We start from the raw sequence: 24741 nt of genomic DNA, 5'->3' as shown, positions 1-24741 counted from the left end.
CACATTGTTATAAGACATAAAGCAAGTGCTATGTGCATCAGAAAACATTCTGGGGAAGTTTTTAATATTTAAATAATATCGTTAAAGAAACATGAGATGAAATATTTTTTTAATATGTTAAAAGGGACTTTAAAAATATAAACATAAAGTTAGTTGGGTATAAGGTGCAATATGACACTGAAAAACATGTAAAGAACACTAACAACATATCCGTGGCAAAACCATAAAAAGGCTTAAATAATCATCTGGCACAACATTTAGATTTCTGCTAAATAAAAAATGACCTTTTTAAAAGACCCCTGGTCATGGTCTCTGCTCAGATCATCATTATCTTCCCCAATGATCAACTCTATTCCATTACACACTTAAGACAAGTTTGTTATAGTGCCTCTAATAATTGATCTTATTTATCATATATATTTTTACAGTGTACACCTAGCATGTTATGCTCTGTTTATTATTATTATTAATTCCAGAATTTCTACAATTCCATTCCAAACTTAAAGGTACAGTTAAGACAAAAATGAAAATGCTGTCATCATTTACACACCTTCATGTAGCAGTTTGAGCATTCTGCTATTAATAACCCCTTTTATAAATGGATAAAGTCATAACAATAACAGAATATACATTTTTGGGTAAACCGTTCCTTTAACTATGCAAGCATGTTAACCGCCACGGAATAAAAAAAGGTAAATGTGACTTTTTTCCTCTCACAATTGCAAGTTTATATGTCACAATTCCCACTTTATAACTCGCAATTGCGATTTTTTTCATCTCACAATTCTGAATTTAAAGTAGCAATTCTGAGATACAAACTGACTTTTTTCCCCTCAGAATTGAGAGATACAGTAAACTTGCAATTCAGACTTTTTTTTTCTTGGAATGGTGAGATAAAAGACGTTATTACCTTTTAATTTTTTTAATTCCATGGCAGAAACAAGCTTCCATATTTAACTGACCATTCTGCCGGGACTTTCAGAAACTTCTTGAAGAAACACATACCGTTTAAAACCACTTGCCATTACTTGCATTAAGCTGCGTTTTCTTAACCCAGAAACATGACTGATGCACTGTGAACAAGGTACGGTAAAATTAAAATGGTAAGTAGCTAAATTCTAGAGTTTATTCCCAATATAAAAACGTATTTCCATCTTGTTCTTTCATGAGTGCTGACCTCCACATCTCACCACATTCATTTGACTCTACAAAGAATGTAAACAAAGAAAACTGATTAAACAGAAACTGACACAGAGTTTATTTACAGACTATGTATGTTTATATATATATCGTAAATGTGTGTGTGTGTATATTTATATATATTTAAATATTTATATAGGATAATACCTATTATAGCTACTACATTTTACTGCTCCTAGAGTTGTTAGTGTTTTCTTCAACTAGATTTTGTCTATAAAAATCCTCTCTGACAGTGGGTAAGGAAATTGTGACAAATTTTTTATCATTTTATAATTTCAAATTCTATGTGGCCTCTCAACAGGACCATCTTACAGCGTACATGAGTCCCAGAAGACGGGTCTAATAGTTTGCTAAACTTTTAGGGCACAAAACAACAACATGATTTCCATCATTTGACTACTGAAGTCCTCACTTTCTATAAGTTATTCAGGCCCGCTGTCATTTTAAACTATCATAAAAATAGTGTGAAGTGAAAAAAATAAGTAAATGCATTAATGATGACTGATAAATCACTGTAAAAAAAAAATTGCGGATAAACCTGTTCTGTGTACCATAAAGCATTTTAGACATTCAACAGAAATATTTTTGAACCAAACATACCCTGGCGCTCATCCAGGTTTGATATTGCCTCCATGCAAATAAAACACACTCCATTTCACACTCATAAGTGGTTTAGGCGTTTCAGATCTTGCCATTACACATATGGCCAACACTGAGAGTAAAGTGCTCTGAAAATTGTAAAATATTATAGAGAGAAAAAGAATTGCGAAGCATCCTTCTTTGGGATTTTTAAAAATAATAAAGTTTTTCTCAAGTGCCTTTGCTACATATAACCTTTGATACACACCAACCGTCTAATCTGTGCCCTGCACAGACGCTTCACAAAACAAACCTCTGCAAATATCAGAGGACCTCATGTGGCAAAACGTTCAACTTTCAGAATACGAAGAAGACAGGACAATATAAATACATCTACGATTAAAAATAAGGTGCTGGAGTGATTATACATTTCATATTCAGTTATAACATATGCTAACAGGATTTGGTTACTGCGATACATCTGGATTTGGTTATGGCATGGGGACATATTTATGCTACATTTTAATTGGCTAAAGAGCTGTTCCGAAACTTCGCAATGCTCACGTCCCGCAGCGCCCTCTGCTGTGAGTTCAAAACGCATTTGTATTTTGTAATGCAGCTAATGGGAATCTCAACGGACAAAGCATGAACGACTATAGCAAGAGGGTGAACGTGATTTCACCAAGTACCACATGTTCCTGGATCAACATCTTTCCAATCAACCAATCAGATTTGAGGGACAAGTTTACAGTTTATGTCAAGTTTAGGCTTAGAACCAGGGTGAGGTGCTTCAACATCAGTGTTATTCACCTATCATTTCCCTCTAATTTTAGGGATAAGTTATGGGCAGGGTTAGGTTTAGGAGTAAGAACTAATTTTTGGGACAGGAATGTTATTCAAAATATGTTAATCCAGGAACATGTCTTATTTGCTGAAATCGCGGTGACCATGGCGAGAGCATGTGAAGTGCAGAAATGCAGTGCTAACTGCTAATCCTGTAGCTCACAAAAAAATACATCAAACATCAACAAAAATAATGAGAACATTTGTTTTCTTTCTGTAATATGAGAAGCTTATTTGCACAGTATATAAAATATCTCTATGAGAATAAGATAAGTGAAAATTTGCACAGTTTAAAAAGAATATTCAGTGTCGCACACTGTTCAAACACCTGCCGGAAGTCTTAAGACCTCGCTCAGCATGTTTGTAAACCCATATGAGAGTGATTCACATCAGATGTGAATCAAAAAGCTCACGGGGAGCTACTGCAAGCTTTGGGTTTCAGACAATAAACAATCAAAGGAACCTTAAAAAACTAGTTGTTACCGGAGTTAACCCTTTCAGTGGAAAACAGGGTCGGGGGAGAGGGAAGACCTACGATAGAGTGAGCGAAGGGAAGCGAGAGCGACTTGACCTGGTGGAGACTGGATGCCTCTCCAGGAGGGGTCATGGGGTGGCTGGGTAACTGATTGGCTGGTGTGTCCATATCAGTTGACGTGGGGTCCAGTCCCAGAAGGTTGGTGGTATCAGATACCATGGGGTTGCTGACCTGGAAGCACTTCTCCTTGTGGGCTTTGAGCATGTTGGAGAAACGGAAACGCTGTCCGCAGACGTCACAGGGGTACGGCTTCTCGCCAGTGTGAGTGCGGCGGTGCCTTTTCATATTGGGCCGGCTCGTGAAGCTCTTTCCACAGACCTCACAGATATATGGTTTCTCTCCTGGAACAGATAAAAAGATTAAAGAACTTAGTGTGCAGTCACACTGGCAGTTTAGATATACAGTAAAGAAAATTACAATAATTTGTACTAATATTAAATATTAATATCTAATCAAGATTTGTGTTGACTGTGTTTATGACAGGTGCCAAAGTGGTGGTTCCTACCAGTGTGGGTCTTCATGTGTTCATCAAAGTACTGCTTCATGTTGAAGTCTTTCCCACACCACTGGCACATGAACTGCTTGTGTCCGATATGGATGCTCATATGTGACCTCAGCTGGTATTTGTACTGGAATCTTTCACTGCAGTTCTACAACATGAGTAGCAGCATCAGATACAGTAGATGATAATTTACAGCATGTCCCAACCGGGTTCGTCACAAATTAGGGTCCCCTGGAAACATTTCCGTTGTGGTCTGTGCTATTTGCAGTGCGTTTCTGTATTTGGTTGTGTTGTGAACTTTTACAGCGCGTTTCTGTATTTGGTTGTGTTGTGAGTATTTGGAGCACACATGTGTTGTAAAACTGATGACGGTGTTTTCTTAATTTGCAGGGCGTTGAGCTCTCTCGGCCACCGTACATAAGAGACTTCTTTCAAAAACATTTAAAAACACACTGATAAGACACTTAAGTGTAAACTTAAGGGGAAATGACTTTTTCTGTAAAAAAGACAAAAATTAAATACACGAATCTCTCTGGTCTACAACTGATAATCCACATAAGTGAACTCACCTCACACTTGAAGGGCTTTTCTCCAGAGTGCTGGAGAGAGTGCACTTTAAGAGACATGCTGCGTTTGAAGGACTTCCCACACGTCTCACAAGTGAACGGCATGTCCTTAGTGTGAGCTGCAATGAACAACCAAAATTCAAGAAATGCTTTCTTGTTTTGCTTTCATAGTAACAGTTCAATCAGGACAAATCTTGGAATAGTTTTAGCATGTTATTGAATATGTCAATGTTCATGTATTTGGTGTTTGCAGACTAGATCTGCTTCGCTGCTTCTGCAGAGCAAGTATGGATTTGTTACTGCTAATAGATACATAGACACACTGCTGTGAGCATGTAAGATATGATGCTGCATAAATAGACATACATAAATCTAGGCAGGTGGAGCTGGGGGAGGTGGAGGGTTTCAGAAGAACTCTGATAGCGCGCTGCAGTTAAAGGAAAAAATAACCAGAGCGATCTCATTGGCTGCAGGATCAGCAGAGGCCAATCAGCCTGCGCCCTGTAGAGTTTCATGACTGAACTAGATATTTAACTGATAAAAAAAAACGAATTAAAGCTTAATTTCATCTTAAACACATCTCAGTGTTAGTTTTAAAGGTTAAAGTGAGATAGTGGCACTGTTTTGTGTATAATAAGACTGCATTATTACTGCATTTACTTTGTCTGTGTTAGATGAGCAAGTGTAACTTGTTACCCTGTGGACAATTGAGTGGATTCTGGTAGAAGGAAGTTCTTCTAGATAAGATATTTCCTCTCTGCTGTCAGGGCAGATTAAACAATACAGCCTCTGTCCTCGGCTCAGTCTGTTCTGGATGGTAAAGCAAGGTCACAGCGGCTCATTCCCCTGCTCAAAACAGAGCTGGGTATTTCACTATTGTGTTTGACCAAGCTCTGGGAAGATCAAGCTTCAGAAGATGAAAGTACCGTACAGTATGAAGGCCAGGGTGGGCTGTATTACCTCTGCCTGAAGGTTCATTTACACCACAATATGTCTTTGTGCATTAGACAGGGCTGCTGTATTAAGCAGCATCTTGACTGCCACCTAGCTGTGGCAGGTGGTATTGTTAGATGTTAAAATGAGGATAAAATATCAAGATGTGGCCTGTTGCCTGATGAGGGTCTGAATTGAGAGACAGTTTGAGGTTGAACCCTTTAGAATAGTTTTGTGAACTAGAAAACTGATTCAAAATAAATGACTCAAAAGAGTGATTTCATTCACAAATCGTACATAACTACACCTTTCAGGACAGCTACACTGAAAAAAAAAAAGTTTGTATAATTGATTAATAAATGTCACAAATAATTACAAAGATTTGGGGAGTCCTAAAAAAATCCTAAACTTCTAAAGCATTTATTAATATTAGGGGCTGTTTACACGACATCTTTTTTACAACTAAAAACGCAAAACTTTTTATGCATTTAGGCCATTCGTTTACATGACAACGGCATTTTGGGGGCCTGAAAACGCAAACTTTTGAAAACGAGTTTCAAAGTGCAAACGGTCTCTGTGTAAAGAACAAAAACTTGAATCTTTGAAGACGATGACATCATGCACATACGTATTATGTGTTCAGTCTGTAGTGTTTCATCCCCATCTAATGGCGTGGCAGCAGAATACAAAATTTTTAGCTGTTTTCGTGGATCCGTGTGAATGGGAATTGTTTTGACAATGTTGTCAAACTTGTTCGTTTGAAGCATATCGTTGTTGTGTAAGCGTGCGTACCCTTAATATTAATTAAACCATTTACTAACACATTATTAAAATCAAAAGTTGTATCAGTTATTATGAACTAAATGAACTAAAAGTAAATCGTTTATTAATTACGGTGAACAAAGATTAAATATAGCTGCAAGCAGTGATGGCGGGCCCAAACTCCGGTGCCATTTTTTTTTTTTACAATGTAAAGGTGCATGTGTCAAGATTTTCAGTGAATAATTACAATATGTTCCTCAGACAAAGTAAGCATAGATTCAGTCCTTAATCACTTTGATGACACTGAAAAAGAGTGTCCAGGATATTCTTTAAAAAAAATAACTTTTTGTTTAACTAGGAGAAATAAAAATTCATACGGGTTTGGAACAACATGAAAGTGACAAAAAAAGGACAGAATGACCCAGTACTCACCAACCATGTGTTTCCGGACATGTGCCATGGTGTAGAATTTCTTTTCACAGATTTCACAAGAGAACTTCTTCTCGGCATATCCGTGGACAATCTTGTTGTGTTCGTGTAAAGACCACAGCTTTTTAAAGGCTTTTCCACAAGTCACGCACTACAAAAGATCAGAGGATCTGAATGAACGGCATTAGACTAAACAGCTTTCCCTTAGGGGTCGATGGAAAACACAACAGGATTTTATCATTCTGAGAGAGAACCACAAGAACTTCACAAGCAAAATAAAGATTGAATATTGCAAAGGGCACCTCTAACTTAAATTCATTTATACCAAATTAAACACAACAGCACAATTCCCTTAATTACACTGAATTCCCCGTAAGTGCTTAATATAGCAGAGACAAATGGGTGCTGGATGTTTTAGACCCAGTTTGAGTTAGATGCGGAAATGGCCTGGCAGACCTGCTTTAATGGCAGAAAACAGCTGTTCTCCGCACCCTAATACAGTCTGTGCCTATATATCATCCCAACTCTCTGGTTTATCATTCTGCTCTGCAATATGCACTCATAACAGAGTACCAGAAGAGAATGCACATAATCCACCTTTAAACATGATAAAATGTGTTATAAGAAGTTATTAAATTATTAGTGTTTTAAATTATTAACTTGAAGTGATCATTGATGATGTTAATCTACAGCTAAAAATACATTTAGGAAATAAGCATGGATAATATAATATAATATACATGTACTACCGTTCAAAAGTTTTGAGTCGGTAAGACAGTTTTTTTTTTTTGTCTGCCGGGGAGACACTTAACGACTGTAAGGCCGATTATGAATGTAATTTGATACTTACGACTGATCATGCACAAACGCGCCGAGTCAGAGACAGTTGTGTTCAGTCGGTGTTCACAGTCGTGTTTAAAATCTGCTTCAGTCGTTGAAAAGTCTGTAAGTGTATTCAGTTCAGTCTTAGAATGTTTTATGAATGTCCCCGGCATTATACTCATCAAGGCTGAATTTATTTGATAAAAAAATATATGGTAAAAACAGTATTATTATGAAATATTATTACAATTAAAAATGACTTTTTTCTATTCTAATATATTTTAAAATATAAAATGTGATGGCAAAGTTTAAGTTTTAGCAGCCGCTACTCCAGTCTTCAAGTGATATTTCACCCCAAAATGAAAATGTTGTCTTACTTACCCTCATGTTGATCCAAACCTATAAGTTTCATTCTTCTGTTGAACACAAAACAAGATATTTTAAATTATGTTGGTAACTGGTAGTTGATGTTACCCGTTAACTTCCATAGAAGGAAAACAAAACTATGGAAGTTAATGGCAACAGTCAACTCTCTGGTTACCAGAATCATTTAAAATATCTTGTTTTGTGTTCAGCAAAAGGAAGAAACTCATACAGGGTTGGAACAACATGATGGGGAGTAAATGATGAAAGAATTTTCATTTTTGGGTGAAATATCCCTTTCAGTCTCACATGATCCTTAAAAAATTTCACATGATCATTCTAATTTGCTGCTCAATAAACGTTTCTTATTATTATCACTGTTATTATTATCACTGAAAGCAGTTGCTGCTTAATATTTTTGTGTAAACCATAGTATATATTTTGTTAAGATTCCTTGATAAATAAAAAGTTGCATCCAGTCTCAATAAAAGTATTAATTAAAACAAAATCTTAGTGACCACAGCAAACCTTTGAACGGTAGTGTATATCGGCAAATTATGAAACAATAATGAGTATCCCAGTTCTGTGGGAACAGATTTCATGTTACTATTGTGTTATTATTATTACAAGGTTGATCTATTAGGCTGATTTCACACAAAATTGCTTGTGTGAAATCAGCCTTACAGATCGACCTTGTTAACGTGCGCATGCAGACAGGTGTGTGTACCTGTATGTTTTTCTCACAGTTTGTCTGATGGTGTAGCAGCAACTCGCTCTCCAGTAAAAAGCGCTTGCCGCATTTATTGCAGATCTGCATGCGGTTGTGTGTGACGTTCATGTGCTTCTCCAAGTACCAGCGGTTGTTAAAAATACGAGGGCACTTCTTGCAGGAAAAGTGCTGCTTTTCTTCGAGCTTCACCTTCTGCCCCAGACTCTCCTGCTCTCTTCTCCTCTTCCTCCCCACCCCTAGTGTGGAGTCGATTAGTGTCTGTCTCATGGCGGCATCTGTGCCAGTTAGTATTCTTGTGGCACGCCGTCTTCCCATGCTGGTGTGTCCTGTTTCTGGAATGTTGAGGTTGTTCTCTTCCTCATCTTCCTCATCATCACTGCAATTTTCCATCTCTTCCTTTCCTTGTTCATATTCTTCTTTGTCCTCGTCAACATCTTCATTATCAGACTCTTCCTTCCCCTCCTCCGCATCGGGAAGACTAGTGCGGCGGTGAACGAGGAGGGATGAGGTACTTGAGGTGATGCCCTTTCCGTCTGACCCTTTAGAAACATTCAACGTCTGGTTATTGAGATTGACCTCCACAATAATCTGCTCTCTGTTAAAAGAGACAGAACCATCCTGGGCTCCCGCTTCATTGAAACAGGCCCCTCCCTCCATGTTGCACAAGCCCCGCCCTCCTCCACTAGCCACTCCCCCTCTGCTGTCATCATTTTTGTAGAAGTGTTTGTTCTGAGGGCTGGAGTGGATGCTAGATGAATGTGTCTGCGTAATTTCCCTACTGACCCCACTATCTTCTACAAGAAATGAGAAAGTACCATTTCCTTGCTGTGTGTACATCTTCTCAATCTCCTTCATCTTGTACATCTGATTGGACGAGGCATTGCCCTGCCCGTCTGTGTCAGCCATCTCATTGGAGCCGAGTAGTTTGTGGCAGGAATCACTCATCTGGAGCACAATGGCCACTTGTAGCACTCCAAAGATGGAGATATAGATGAAGTTGAGGATCTGGATGCTCAGCACCTCGAAGGCCAGGTTTATGCAGTGCAGTTGTTTACTCTGGGGGAGGAGGGTCTGGAAGTTGGGTCTATGTTCATCCAGCACGCACTTGTGGGCGGAAAATGTACAGCTGGACACCAGTACAAGGTCCACGTCGCACAGGGGAGGCTGGTAGAGATGCCCTTCGTTCAACCTGTCCATTAAACGAGTAAAGTGCAGCACTGCATCCTCCAGCAGAAAGTCAGCAGTCCACTGTGAGATAAGACAGGAGAACACATTTTAATCGTACAATTCCTTCATAACATAAACAGCACAATTATATATATAAGAATAAAACATTTTAGAATTAGATTTGCATTTCTAGAGCAAAGTACCATGCAATAAATGCAACAAGCAAATATTGCATATAGTAATAATATGACTAATAATTTTAATGGGGTTTTATTTGGCCATTACTTTTTTAAACACGGTATCACTTCCACTATTAGATTCACAATGCTTCCTTGTCTCAAACCTTGCAAGTAAGATGAGATGTATTCATAGTGACTGTAATGTAACAATTAAGTGATTTAAACTTGATTCAGTTAATCAGTTCAAACAGTTTGAATTATAGAATTCGATTCAATTAAAATTAATTTGTTACATTTTTTTTCTAATTTATTTTACATTTAATTATTAATTAGTGCCACCATTACAAACTGTTAATGTCAGTATTATTTTATTATTATTTATATACGATTATAGTAGGCTATTTATTTATATATTAAATAAGATTTTTTTAATCTTTTCAGTTTTCATTTTAAAATTTGTTTTATGTGCTTTTGTCAATTTTTAAAAAATATTTTTATTTAAATTCATTGTATTTCAGTTAGTTGCCAAGGCAAAGTTTCTAATTTTCATAAAATGTTTCATCTAATATTTACATTTTATTTAAGCTTTTTTTATTTTTTATTACCAAAAACATTTTTTTTATAGTTTTAGTTAAAAATAACAGTAAACTTTATAAAACTTTAATGGTTTACATAATTAAATGATCTGTTAAAATATTGCTGTGTATTACTATGTCTGGTTATACTGGTGCATGTAGGCTACGTGAAAATGTTTAAATGTAGTTCCTTGTGTTATTTATTAAAAAACGAATTTTGTGAAAATCATGCTTGGTTATTATTAACTAGATTATTTTCTGTATTTTATTATTGAATAATTTTGTTTGTACTTGGTATCTACTTGTCAAAAAAAAAGTGGTTTGGTTGAAATGGTTTCCTCGATATCCAAGATATTGGTGTGAAATGAATATAGTCTAAATATATATTTGATCTATAATGTCAATAACTATTATTAAAGTAAACTGTATAAAGGTTGACCAAAAACATCAGGACAATACATTTGTACAAAAAACTGATTTAATTCGCAGTGGCCTTGAAAACATTATCAAACAAAGTCCATCTGAGAGTGAGAAAGGCAGGATCTACTGGAGCTTGCAGCTGTGCCCTCCCCTTCTGCTCCCAAGGTTGGTTTATTTTAGATCAGGAAGGACAAGGTTTCGATCCGGACAGCATCTCTTTAAAAACTCCACAGAGGGAAAAGAAAGGGACAAAGGGAGAGGCAGCAAGCAAAAAGAGAAAAGGGCGAACCAAGAGAATTAGAAGTATGTAAAAAAGCACATTGATATTCAGAGCTGTGCGCTAACCATTAGCTTCCTCCTCCTGGATCCAGCCTCTCTGAGTTATCATTATGCACAAGACAAAACTCAGGCCAGTAAACAATTAAAGAGAGCAGGGAGAGTAAATATCAAACTCTCCAAACAATTATACAGATTGGTTACGCTGACTTTTATGTGTCTAACAACAAGTGGAATTAAGAGTGTTACTTTTTATCTCCGTAAACAGGATTAGTTTCTTTTCAGGAGGCCATTAAGTCCAATCAATCTTGTTAAAAGTCACCCACAAATACACCCAATTGACAGCATTTAAAACATAACAATATTTATCCTCATATGTGGTCACTGTGACCAAACCATTACACGTAAACTAATGTCTGGAAAAAGCTGGCTGCACCAAACTGACGTATTTGCCTGGTCTATACAGTGCAACAGTCGGGTTCAGGAAGTAAAAACATTCTTTTTCTCCACAGGGAAATTGATTTTTAACAATAACTTATAAACCTTTAAAGACAGGCTGACGGTGAGCTACGAGGTTGCGATAGTATTTGCTTCGGTTGAAGCCATTAGTCTGCATAATTTCAACTTAGTTTTAAAAGAATCATGTTTAACAGCAGAATTTGTGGTGAAAAACTACATTACCCACGATGCTGTACAGAAAATCCCACCAATCAGAGAGTCAAAACAAGCAAAAAAATATATTTTGCAGTATATACAGTATATATGTATATCAACTTTTTTAAATGATTAGTTTTATATTTCTCCATCGTATTTAATTTATGTAGTGTTTTGTACCTTTGTATTTTGTTACATTTTTAATTTTTTCTTAACATCAAAGTTTGTAATGTTATGATTCAGCTCGTAGCTGGTTGGCTTGGTTTATGGCTTACAATGCTTTAACAAATACTTTTTTGAAATCCATATCGGAGAAATGAATGGAATCAACGGCGCTGAAAATGTGGGTTGGCACTTTTGCACACTATTGTGGAACAACACATTATAGTCAAGAACAAGTGGAAATATAATGTGATTCGATAATGACGAAGATATGACTGACTGACTAAAAAGTTCAAATGTAATTCCATATGCACTATTCTTTTCTCTGGAATATTTTGTGAATCTTTGTATCTTTAAGGTGAATGTTCACTGGGATGGAGCAAAAACCTACAGCTATAGCTAAACAGAACACACGAGTCAAGAAACCTACTAGTTCAGAAGCATTCATGCTGTTCATTAAAATAAATAAAATTCTTTAGCGCCACCAGGAATAATTGAAAATAGATAAGAGGTTGTTATTCCAAAACAATGCCAAGTCGGCTGTATCAAATTCAAAACTGGCAACATGAAACTTCTCTGAAAGACATCAAATTAGTGAGTGTTCACATATCTTCCTCTCTCTCGCTCTCCTCAAGAATTTCCTGTCACTCTCTACATCTATGGAATAAAAAGAGCCAACATCCACAGTTATAAAGTGATGTGAATATAAATATTCTCTTCAGTATAGTTTTAGAGCAATTTAGCCAAAGTTATACTGGAAGCATATTCATTTGCTCGCTCACCAATGCATCGTTTATTTAATAAAAAATACAGTAAAAACATATTGTAAAATATAAAAAAATGTAACAACTGTTTTAATAGATTTTAAAATGTAATTTATTCATATGTTAGCAAAGCTGACTTTTCATCATCATTACTTCATCATCACATGATCCTTTAGAAATCATTATAATATGATACATTTGGTGCTCAAGAAACATTTTTTTGATTGTTAAACATTTGTGCTTAATATTTTTTTGAAAAGAACGTTCAAAAGAACAGCATTTATTTGAAACATTACTCTTTTGTAACATTATAAATGTATTTATCCTCCCTTTTGATAAATTGGATGCGTCTATGCTGAATAAAAGTTGATTTAATTGTTGTCATTAATTTTGAGATTTGCTCAACGTTTGTTAATGTACTATAATTCGTGTTTTTAAAGATTATATCTGACTATATCGACTGATACCTATATGGATACAGTCATATAAAGTGTGACCAACCTCTCATCACACACAAGTCTGAATTTTGGGTCGGCTATGTCACTCATCCGACACCGTAGTTTGCCAGCTCACTAATACTCCTGCAACAAGACCTTGACCAAACCTGTTTAAACAGACCTGTCATTACCAGCAACATGGGTTGTGTAACGCTTTTCAATGTGGTTCCTATAGCTGAGCTCATTGCTGTGCAGAAACCTGTACTGCCTTCACGCAGGGCTGCTGGCCAGGCCGGCTGGTATGCAGTTGGCTGAGGACGATCGCCACAGTGCCAGGCAGCAGAGAGCAGAGCGGTGGGGGAACGAGATCAACCCTCAGTTGACTTTCACTTCTGCAGTCTTTCCTGCACTGTTTACCACAACTCCCAAACAAAGGCTACCGCTTCTGCTGATATGTCTTCATAGAGATTTTAAATGCCCCTTTACTTTCAAAAATGGTTAGATGGAGAGCAAGAAAGACAATTCTATTCTGAAAAACAAATGTATCGCATTTTCTACCAATCTTTACCAACAAAATGTTTCTTGAGCACCAAAATCAGCATTTGATTTCTGAAGGATCATGTGACACTGAAGACTGGAGTAATGATGCTGAAAATTCAGTTTTGCCATCACAGGAATACTGTGAATACCCAAACTTTTGAACAGTACTGTATATATTGCTTAATTTAATAATCTATTGGATTTAATTTATTTACAAATAAAAGGTACTCATTTCATTTGGTAAATTATTAAATTATTAAATTATTTCTATCAACTTAAACCAGCGCATAATATATATATTTTTTATAACAAACGTATAAAAAAGAAGTCTATTATTACAAACTGAATTTAGGCTTTTATTCACATATAAGAGATGTATGTATACATCACACATCAGTTGCGGTAAACGGAAGCTCAAGCATGTTCACTTGACGTGCAAAAACCAATGAGGTTCATTCTCGTGTTACGCAGCACGTTTGAGCTTCAGAAAGAACCAATGAGGGTTTTTTTCTCATGCGTCAAGCCGGTTCGGTTGAGCTTCTGTTTCTGTCTGCTGATCGGTTTTAATGTGAATAAAAGCCTAAATTCTATCTGTTCATCATATAAATCGATTGTGTCTCTTCAGAAAATTTTGACTAAACCACTCGATACATATGGATTCTTTTTACAATCTCTTTATGAACTCTTTGAAACATCAAAGTGTCAGTAGCATAGCTGCCAATGGAGGGACAGATTTTCTCAGATTTCATCAAAAAGATCTTCATTTGTGTTCTGAATATGAACGAAAGGCTTATGGGTTTGGAACACCATAAGGGTGAGTAATTACAGTTATAACAGAATTTTCATTTTTGGGTGAACTAACCTTTCAAATTATATTTCGTCATTAAATTATTATTATTTTTTCTATATGAAAACAATAAAACCAAAAGAACATTACAACAGTTGATTTTATGTCAAATTTCACACTGTTTTCTCTGAACCAAACCTGTCTATTATAAATGATGCAGCAGAATCTCTAGCAGTTGACAAATTATGGCCATCACATGCACCAAACTGCCAATTAATTAGTAGCACAATGGCAGAATTTAAGGGAAATCTTCAAATAAAAGTCATTCCAAACCTGTATGAATTTCTTTCTTCTGCTGAACACAAAAGAAGATATTTTGAAGAATGTCGTTAACCAGACAGTTGACAGTTGCCATTAACTTCCATAGTATTTTTCCCCTCCATACTAAGAAAGTAAACGGGGCCTATCAACTGTTTGGTTATCAACATTCTTTAAAATATCTTCTTTTGTGTTCAGCAGAAGAAATTCATACAGGGTTGGAACAACTTGAGGCTGAGAAAATGATGACAGAATTTTCATTTTTGGGTGAACTATCCCTTTAAATGGACTGAGAGTGATGAGTAGATCATCTGTCACGGAGCACTGTAACAATGCAGCCACTGTGAAGACCACTGACCAACCTCTCAACAACTTTTCATGAATTGCTCACATTTTCAGAAACCGTATAGGAAGTCATTCCCCAATACAAACTCAACAAACCACAGCAACAAGCCACAGGAATATTATAAAACTCTGAACGACATAAAAAACAACTTGTTTTATCTTTATCTTTTGGAAAGCATAAAAGTGAAAACACACTTGAAAGTAATGCCTTCAAATAAAAAAGTATTTTTTGACTAAAATAGCATCTCTGTGTTGGAAAAGACTGGTAACTTGACCCAGGCTAATCCAGCCAGATTTGCTTTCTGCTGTTACAGTGCCACAGACCTCAGAGCACAAGCAGGGGGAGGCTCTGGCTGTCAGGCAGAAGACGGAACGATGGAAATGCAAACTCAGCAATCCTTTCTCCCCTTCAGCATTGTCCTAACAAGAGCTCAGGGTTGGGAGGCTTGAGTGACACCCTCAAGAACAAGAGCGGGCATCATGCCAGCCCGAATCTCCCTCAGACTGGCCAGAGACACAGCTAGGATGGAGCTTCAGCACGGTTGTTCAACACTGATCTGAACAGACACTCACTAAAACCTGAGTCAGCATAAAACTACAACAGATTTTATGGAAAATAAACCGAGAATGAATCAGAGAGGCAATTGGAAAGGGTTGTGAATATGGGATCCTATCCCAACTAGGAAGGATTTTGGTTTATTATCTGGAATGAGAGTTTACACGTACTGGAAAAAGTCATCAGTCACCAACCAGGCTGACTTACCACAATAGAAAATAACTGATTGGTTTACTCGGTCTCACCCTCATACTGTACGGAAAACAAAACAAAAAAAAAACACTATAAAAGTGCTTGATATGACTTAGGCATGCTCTAAGCCTCTTGAAGTCATCATACCACAGCTTTGTGTGAGGAACAGACCAATATTTAAAGGTTGTGTAGGTAACAATTGTCTAAAGAACTTTTTTTCAAATTGGCTTAAACTGTCTTTATATACCAATACATAATTAAAATGTAAGTACTTTGAAAAAGAGAGTATAAAAATTGAGTGACTATAGTGTATTTAATCTTCAAAAAACACAGCTCATTAATTCCATTCGGGACGAAACAAGTGATTGGCTTGCGCGACTGTCACTCTCCGTCGCCATGACTACCGCCGCTATTATTGGCTCTGCCCACGTGCGCGCAGTCGCGCACCCGTTTTTAGGTGGGAGTGAATGGAATTAATGAGCTGTGTTTATTGAAGATTAAATACACTAGAGCTACTCAGTTTTTTATACTCTCTATTTCAGAGTACTTGCATTTTAATTATGTATTGGTATATAAAGACAGTTTAAACTAATTTGAATAAAAGTTTTTTTAGACAATTCTGACCTACCCTACCTTTAAGTCGTTGTTCAGTAAAAATCTTTCGTTCAGTTCACAAGTTTCACTCCTTCTTCTGCAAATTCAAAATTATTTAAAAGTTTCAATACACTCATCTTGATGTGCCAAGTTTGAATATATGCAAACATGAATGAGATTAGTGCTACTTTTGGACCCTTTATTCTTATGTTTTATGGAAAAGTGCAGTGTGAACATTTTTCAAAACATCTATTGTGACACCACAATAATAAATGACTGTGACAGATATATAACCATTAATTTTTAGGTATTACTGTAACCCTCGCAGCAGATCACATCTTTAGCAAGTGTATTGCATCCACGACACAGAATAGTGACTCTTCTGACCTTCGACTAAACTTCGAGACTGCTGCCCACTCTGTATTAATGGAAAACAAGCATTATCATGGGAATCTAATCAGGCCGCTATTAAAGAGACGAGAGACTAATCGCTGTCCTCCTGCCCTCTGGATTCCTCCACTTCCTGTGCTGCCAGCCTAAAGGGAAGTTTCACAGTGCTGTAAAGTGCAGAGGCGCTTCTGTCTGGACCCGTTTCCTCATCAATCACACACAGATGCCAAGTAATCACTCTGCATCTGGAGTCTCTCTGCCTAAGACAATATGCACAATTAGAAATGACCTGCATTTCAATAGAAGAGTATCTTTAATTTCACTAAGATGATTGCTCACTAAAAAAAAACACACAGCCATCATGTTTTAAGGCCATTTCAAGTTTGATTTTGACGTGACATAAAACGGTGATATCTACTGTAAGTGGCTGAGCTGTTTACTTACCGGTACTTTTTAATTATCCTTCCCATTAACACCATCATTTTGTTCATTCAGACTGATATACAAACTAGGAGGGCACACAAAAATGAGCCGGGATTTATTGCGTGAACCAATCATGGCCAATCAAAACCAATCATACCGCGATGTAGGCACTGCCACCTCTCAAGTGACTTTACCCCATTAATTCTCAATTACTCCCCACTAAACACCTCTCGCTTTAGAGTCTCTGTTAAAAAAGTCAACGGGGCTCAGGGGAGGCACGAGAGATGCGGATTCCCGCGGTGACTTTTCCTGCTGGTGTCGCTGTAGGAGAGTGTTACTTTAGAAACATTTGTGATTTATACACTTTTTAATGTCACATTGTGTAATATTTGCTTTGTTTTATTTTTTGTAATATGGGTTATTTTCTCTCATTTTTGAGGAGGCACCGCCTCTCTTGCCCCCTTGGAGGAAACACCCCTGATATATATCAGGTATATATATTATTGTAAGGCTACCAGTTGTTATAGTGTTTTTTAGATCATTGTTTTATGAGTGACAAAGTGTGATTGTTAGGTGACTTTGCTAGTGTTATGGAGATGAGTTGATTTGAGACATGCATCAATTGTTTTGGTAGTTTAAGTGCATTTTTGAAGTGAAATTACTGTAACTAGCAAAGCTGAAAGTTGGTTAGGAGAACTGTGCGAAGAGTTCTAAAAAGGTAACTTAAGTAGTGAGAAATGGGTCCAAAAAACAAAAACAAAAAAAACAATAACAAAAACAGACAGACATAGACAAACAGACATAAATAAATAGATAGATGATATATATGATGGATGGATGGATGGATGGATGGATGGATGGATGGATGGATGGATGGATGGATGGATGGATGGATGGATAGATAGATAGATAGATAGATAGATAGATAGCTTCTGCACAGGTCTATCATGTCTATGACATTACAAAGAAATAACAGAGCAGAGACCACTTTGGTCTCTCACTTTTCATTTGAATCAATCTGTTAGTGTATATTTCCCTGAGGACAAAGAAACCACACGTATTTGTGAGAAGGAAAGAGTCTCAGTAGGCCAGACGTAGAAGATTCAGTCGCAGATTTTCTACTTCTGAAGCCCCAGTGTACTGATCGCCCTCTGAGACGAGCCACTTTCCAAGGTGATGGATCTGTCCTCAGAGGACCGAGAAATGAGACAGAGAAACAGATGCCCAGGGTGTCTGTGTATGCGTGTGGTATTGCTCGATGCCTACACCCTCCCCGATCCAATCAGGACGCACGTTCAGTCCTGACCTTGAGCTAGACAGACAAACACTTATAGCCCTCGCAGAGACACAAAAATGACTTACAGCCACTGTATGTGTGTGTGTGTGTGTGTGTGTGTGTGTGTGTGTGTGTGTGTGTGTGTGTGTGTGTGTGTGTGTGTGTGCACGCTGTAAATTAGCAAGACATGCTTCAGCTATGAGCAGGTAAAATTGAGCAATAAAGTCTGTGTTGAGTATAGTAACATGAGATGAGCACACTTGCATTTACTGTTCAAAAGTTTAGGGTCAGTGAGATGTTATTATATGTTAATAAGAAAATGAATGACAAAAAAAGCCTAAAACCGGTGCCATCTCACCTTCATTGTCTGTATTAAGGTAAAAATTCATCACAAAATGAAAATATTGTCATAATTTACCATAAAGCAAGACAGTAAAAGAGGTTTGGTATGACATGAGGTTGAGTAAATGATGGCATAATGTTCATTTTAGGTTGAACTATCTCTTTAAGCTCTCTTAGGTACGGATACATGCATTAGAGTCTTCTCACCCATTCAGACTAGCCAGCACAGTTCATAATTACACACTGCCAGAGAGCTGCCACAAAGCACAGCATCACTTTCACTGAGCAAACCTCCTGCACTATAACACCTGCTATTACACATGCCAGTTCACTGAACACGGCTGTTTGCTGCTCCTCGGATCTGAAAACTGTTGTGCTGCTGTTTAATATTTTCGTGAAAACAGTGAAGCCCTTTTTTCAGGATTCTTTGATTAATAGAAAGCTCAAAAGAACAGCATTTATTTGACATATAAGTTTTTTGTAACAATGTAAAAGTCAAATTCAATGCATTCTTGCTAAATAGAAGTATTAATTTTTCAACGGTAGTAGTATAGTCAGAGAAACTAATAGCCACAGAAAAAAATACAAATTTTATTTTAAAGTACTAAACTCACAGCAAGTAACGTTCCAATCAATTAATTATTTAATTTGACTTAATACAATTATTTAGGTAATTATTTAAAATAAATGAGACAGGCTAATGCGGAAAAAAACCCTGAATATATAAATGTCCACTTTAACAAAAACGATATAGAAACCTAATATTAAAAATAATGCCTAATAAAATGATGGGATTAAAAAAAAGAACTAAAACTAAACTGAAAGTTGACCAAAATGCAAAACGATATAAACATGTGGAAAATTATAACTCTTGCACAAATGTATTATATAAGGATAAATATTTCCCTTAGGTTAGAAATTGTTGAAAGAGGTTGTCATCCATTTCATCCGTTCATCTAATTACCAAGTTCAATCAGAATAAGTGATTAGGATGGCGCTCCCCTGTCAGTTGGTTTCAGGTTCAGCTAATTAACAGCATAACAGATTGGAAGCCAATGAAAGCTCTTTTCTGAGGAGCGAGGAGGAAAGAAACCCAGAAACACTCACCTGTCCAATGGTTTTAGTAGAGCAAGGGAGGACAGCAGGTGTTTACGGCAGAGTTTCTGTACGTCCAGCAAATTCTGCTCAGGGAAGTCCTCGTCGGCATCGGCTGCAAGATGAAAAAATAAATAAAAATCAATCACTATATCTGGAAATTGAAAGACTACACTGGGACTATGTTAGTTTAAACGAAAGTCATTTTTATGGCAACAATAAGGCATTAAGAATCTCTCATAACCTTTGGATACTTCAATCGCCGTACAGCATTTATTTTATCACAAAACCACATGGGAATGTCTACGACTCATTGCACTTTTCCTGTGCCGGCTGAGACAGATATATTTAGAAGACTTCCCATTTCCATCTATATGTTAATGCAACCAAGAGCAACAGAATCACAGTTTGAAATATTATGTGCCAAGCGGGGCATGAAATTGAGCCAGACAAACAAACAAAAGGATTTTACCTCTCGTACGCGTCTGCTGCGTTTAATAATAAAAGATGCACTTGACAAGGTGAGAGAAATCAGGTTCTCGTAAAAAGAGACAGTATATCCACCGTAAGAACCATTTGGCGACACAAACAAAGCTGTGTGAGATCACTGTGACAGCGCGGGGAGAAAATTGAAAATGTATTTTTGCAATCAAAAACAAACAACTTTGCAAAATACTATAATCTCAGAAGCCTAATCTTTATTGCAAATTGAAACAATAGACCAATAGAAACATTTTACTCGAATTGATATACAGATGCTGAGGTCAGGCAACATACTTACTGAGGCATCTGACCAATCAGAGCAGAGTGTGAGTAATGAGAAAAGAGGTGATGCTGCAATATATAATGAGAAATTACGAGAAGTGTTTTTTTGACCTTGGATACACGTAAACCTATTAAAAGAGACTTCCAAAACAAAATAAGGACTTTTTAAAATCGCATAATATGGGGACTTTAAACGTATCGGATGCAGGAAGTAAATAATCAAAGCTGCATGTGATCTCCAGAGCAGGACTGCCAGAGGAACTCAGCCTGAGCTGAGTCAGGATTCCTGGCCAAGAGAAGAGCCTGTGGAGCTGGCATGTCTCTGCCACATAAAACACACACTGCCACAGATCTGCTAACTCTGCTCAGAGGCCAACTCTTCTCCATGTACAGACTCTGACCTAAGTGTGCAGCAATGTGAGGAAACAACACGGACACTAGTGTGGGAAATGTCTTCTCTTTCCCATGACCAAAAAGAAGGAAATGTGTGTTGATCAGATTAAAATCATTAAGATTCAGTGAATAGATCCTTCAAATGATGCATAGATTCACATGCATCATATTTACATAGTAGTAGTATGTAAATATTTGTTGTACTGCCTTTAATTTATACAATGCTGATTTTATAATATTGTTTGGGATTAGTAAGGGTTTCTTTTCTTTTTTAAGAAATTCATATTTTTTCAGCGAGGATGCATTTAATTGATCAAAAAGGACAGCGAAGGCATTTATAATGTCACAAAAGATTTATATTTCAAATAAATGCTGTTCCTTTGAACTTTCTATTCATCAAAGAACCCTGTAACAAAAATGTATCACCATATCCAAAAAATATTAGGCGGCACAACTGTTGTCAACATTGATAATAATAAGAAATGTTTCTTGAACAGAAAATCAGCATATTAAGAATGATTTCTGAAGGATCATGTGACTGAAGAAGACTGGAGTAATGATGCTGAAAATTCAGCTTTGCCATCACATGAATAAATTACGTTTTAAAATATATTCAAAGAGAAAATAGTTATTTTAAATTGTTATTACTTTTCTATTTGATTGAAAAAATAATTAAGAACTGTATTTATTATACCATATCCTTAATTTGTTTTGATTTTTACTGTTTTCAACATCGATAATAATAAGAACAATTCTGCTGGAGTTGAATGCTGGGAGGCATTGGAGGAGCACTTGTCACATGGATTTAAGTGTCCCCAACAGCAGAGCACTGAGAGACAACGAAGCCTCAAAGTCAAGGGTGGGCAGGAATGTCCTGAATAGACGGTTACATAAAAACCCTCAGCATGATGCTTTTTTCCAGGCTGCAGCACTAAAGGACAAGACTGCAGAGTTGAGCAAGAGTTGTTCTGTTTCAGCTCTTTCTAAAGTACAAACTTTTATAGCGATTTCAAGAGGAACAGTTAACAAAGGGGCGATTCATGTAGGTTCATGTTAGGAAATCATCAGTGCATTCGATGCATTTCTTCATTTGTCTGATGCTTTTATCCAAAACGTCTTATAAGTATGAGTGTTCCCTATTAATCAATCCCATGATGACCTTGCAGCTTTTAGCACAAATGCTTAACCAGTCACCAAGTGCAGCTCCTTTTCTGTTATTCGCGATTTGGAAATTAAACTGTTTAATGGCATCATCAAGTGATATTCTGGTGATTGTCTAAAATTGATTATATCCTCATAACCGACTGCATTAATGGGGGCGTAATGGAGTCTTTTGGGTTCTGACTCATTTCACATGCCAGCCATCAACAGACAATGCATATTTAAATACCGCACTGTATATGCACTGTATAAATAATGATAAAAAAAGAGAACTACACTTTTTAAGGGTCATGTGAAAAAAGTCAAGCGAGCAACTGGAGGTCAAAAAGACAGGGTCATGGCACTAAAGTAGTGACCTGACCCAGATGCTGTATTAACCCAGCTTCCAGATGTGAAGCGGCCTCACTGTACTTTAATACATGCTTTATTTTTTAATGACGGCTCCTAAAATCAACTCTGCTGTCATCCTGCAACCTCTCTGATTCTCTCCCTCGGTTTGCTACGGGTATAAAATATTAATATGCTAAAACAATAAGAGTGCCAATAATGAAAATAACTGGTTGTAAGACATCTCTTCCCATTTTATTCTTATGGGTATGATTAACTTCCCTGCTACTAAAAACAGACCATTTTTGTCATTTGTGATTGGTGGATAATGATTTTTTTAAATTTGTTTTATAAAGGTAAACACATAAAGATCAACTTCTAGACAATGGAATATAGGCCTACTAGAACAAATATGTATTATATTCCATAATTTGTTGAACACCCCACACACTTTTCCAGTTGTGAAAAATCACAATTTAATTTGTAAATTATTTGATAGGCTACTTCTAGGTTTTCTATGCCCATGTGAACCCTTTAAAATATTTTGGTGTTGCTATTGTTTGTTTGGTAGAGATTTAAGTATTTTAATTATATTACAATTTAGATATTTGTTTAACTTTGATCATTAATATGCAGAACTAAGTGGCCTATTGTTTTGTTTCTACTTTGATAAAAAAGTAATCATTAGACTACAACATTACTACTAACAATAATCGTGATAATTAATACTGATGTAATTTATGAAATGATAAATATTTGCTATAGGTCTCAAGCTTATTTGTTTTGGGCAAATTATACTTGCATTTCGAAGTAGTAACATTTCGAAAATGATTAATCTAATCACAAATTAATTTAAATGGTATTTTACCATTTTGGTATAAAGTAGGCTATTAAAGTTTCTAAGCTCCTGTATTTCTAAACTCCACAAATTTAAGGCAATGTCTAAGTTAACAGTGTTGTGACATGCATTCTGTTTCTTCCTGTACAACAAAGTCTATAATTTCCGAAGTATATTTGGAATAAAAAAAATTCGCTTTTAATTTTTGATGCATCAATGTCCACAAAATGCACCAGTCACGACGTGATTACTGTCCACACTGATACGAGAGAATTTAACTATTTAAATGCAACAATGTAGCTATTGTGGCCATTGCATTCTTGTTAACCTTCCAATTTCTGTTACTGTCGGCGTTCCGTACAAGTTGCAAACTTCATTGCGCGGTCAAATTTATTGGCGACATCACGTTATTTAACACATTCAAAAAGTCAGACACATCCCAGGACAAACTATTGCAAGTTTCATCGGCCTAGCTAAGTCTTTCAAAATTACTAAAGATAAAATATGGATACAAAATGTCGTTGTCTACTGTACCATTTTGATCCGAGGTCTCTAGCATCGAAGGAGTCCGCGAAAACCTCCATTTGCCCAGGACTTCCGCTCGCCATGTAATAGTACGTTGGATTTTCACATTTCTTCAGTTATCCTTCCCTTCACTGTTTTTTTCTTCTTCTTTTTTTTCCACCGTGCTAGCAGCATTCAGACAGACAAAAATGCAGAGGCTGCTTTTGCAGTAGGAATTGGTGATTGGAGCTTGGGGATCATATGGGCTTTTGTCAGAAGTTTTAAAGGGCCATTGCACTAGATTTTTTCCCCGTCTGAGCTCTAGTCTAAATCTACAGCTAAAAAATGACTGATGATTACGAAATGTCCTTATGGGGAGATGGAGCATTGTCACCCAGGTGCTCATGACCTTGTATGTCTTACATCACCTTGCCTTGTGCAGAACATGCTGAAACCTGAAATCCATATTCCTTGTGTCCAAATATGCACACTTTTCTACTATATAGTGAATAGGATGTCCGGATATGCAGTTTTCTTGAAACAATAGGCAAACAATATCCAGATGACATACTGCACCTTCTGACATTATGAGCAACCAGCAGACAGAGGGTACAGGATCTAAGGAACGGGCGAGTTTGAGAAGTAAAAATAAATACCGGTAACTGTGGAGAACTGATTTGAGCAGCTTTTTTATGTGTAAATGCCAAGATAAAACTACCACTATTTTTTGCCATTTTATGGTTAAACAGTACTATAGTATGACTAACAGTATAACAGTACGAGTAGTATGCCTAGAAGTACAGTATATGCACTACACACCTAAACAGCAGTTTAATAAACAGTCAATAAGTGAATTCTTAATCAGAGAATCCAGTTCATACTCTGAAAGTACATGAATTTGGATGAAGTAATGTCAGTGCAGTGGTTGTCAATGCTGGTCCTGTTGTACCCCAGCAATTTGGGAGTCTCACCTATTATACACACTTGATTTATATAA

The 24741-nt window shown here is 36.7% G+C and overlaps 1 protein-coding gene across 1 annotated transcript; it reads right to left on the bottom strand.

The window, feature by feature from the left end:
* Positions 1–1641: 1641 nt before the first annotated feature.
* Positions 1642–23977, bottom strand: zbtb47b (zinc finger and BTB domain containing 47b). The gene is made up of 7 exons (XM_079602629.1): positions 23775–23977; positions 19769–19871; positions 8262–9512; positions 6353–6500; positions 4229–4344; positions 3663–3807; positions 1642–3498 (listed from the first exon to the last, which is right to left on the bottom strand). The coding sequence occupies exons 3-7, from the start codon at positions 9459–9461 to the stop codon at positions 3095–3097; spliced, it is 2013 nt and encodes a 670-aa protein (XP_079458755.1). The 5' UTR covers positions 9462–9512; positions 19769–19871; positions 23775–23977; the 3' UTR covers positions 1642–3094.
* Between the last annotated feature and the right edge of the window lie 764 nt (positions 23978–24741).

The sequence above is a fragment of the Phoxinus phoxinus genome, assembly GCF_949152265.1.
Source record: "Phoxinus phoxinus genome assembly, chromosome: 24".
Lineage (NCBI taxonomy): Eukaryota > Metazoa > Chordata > Actinopteri > Cypriniformes > Leuciscidae > Phoxinus > Phoxinus phoxinus.
The sequence above is the reverse complement of the archived record's forward strand: the minus strand, read 5'-3'. Positions and strand labels throughout refer to the sequence as shown.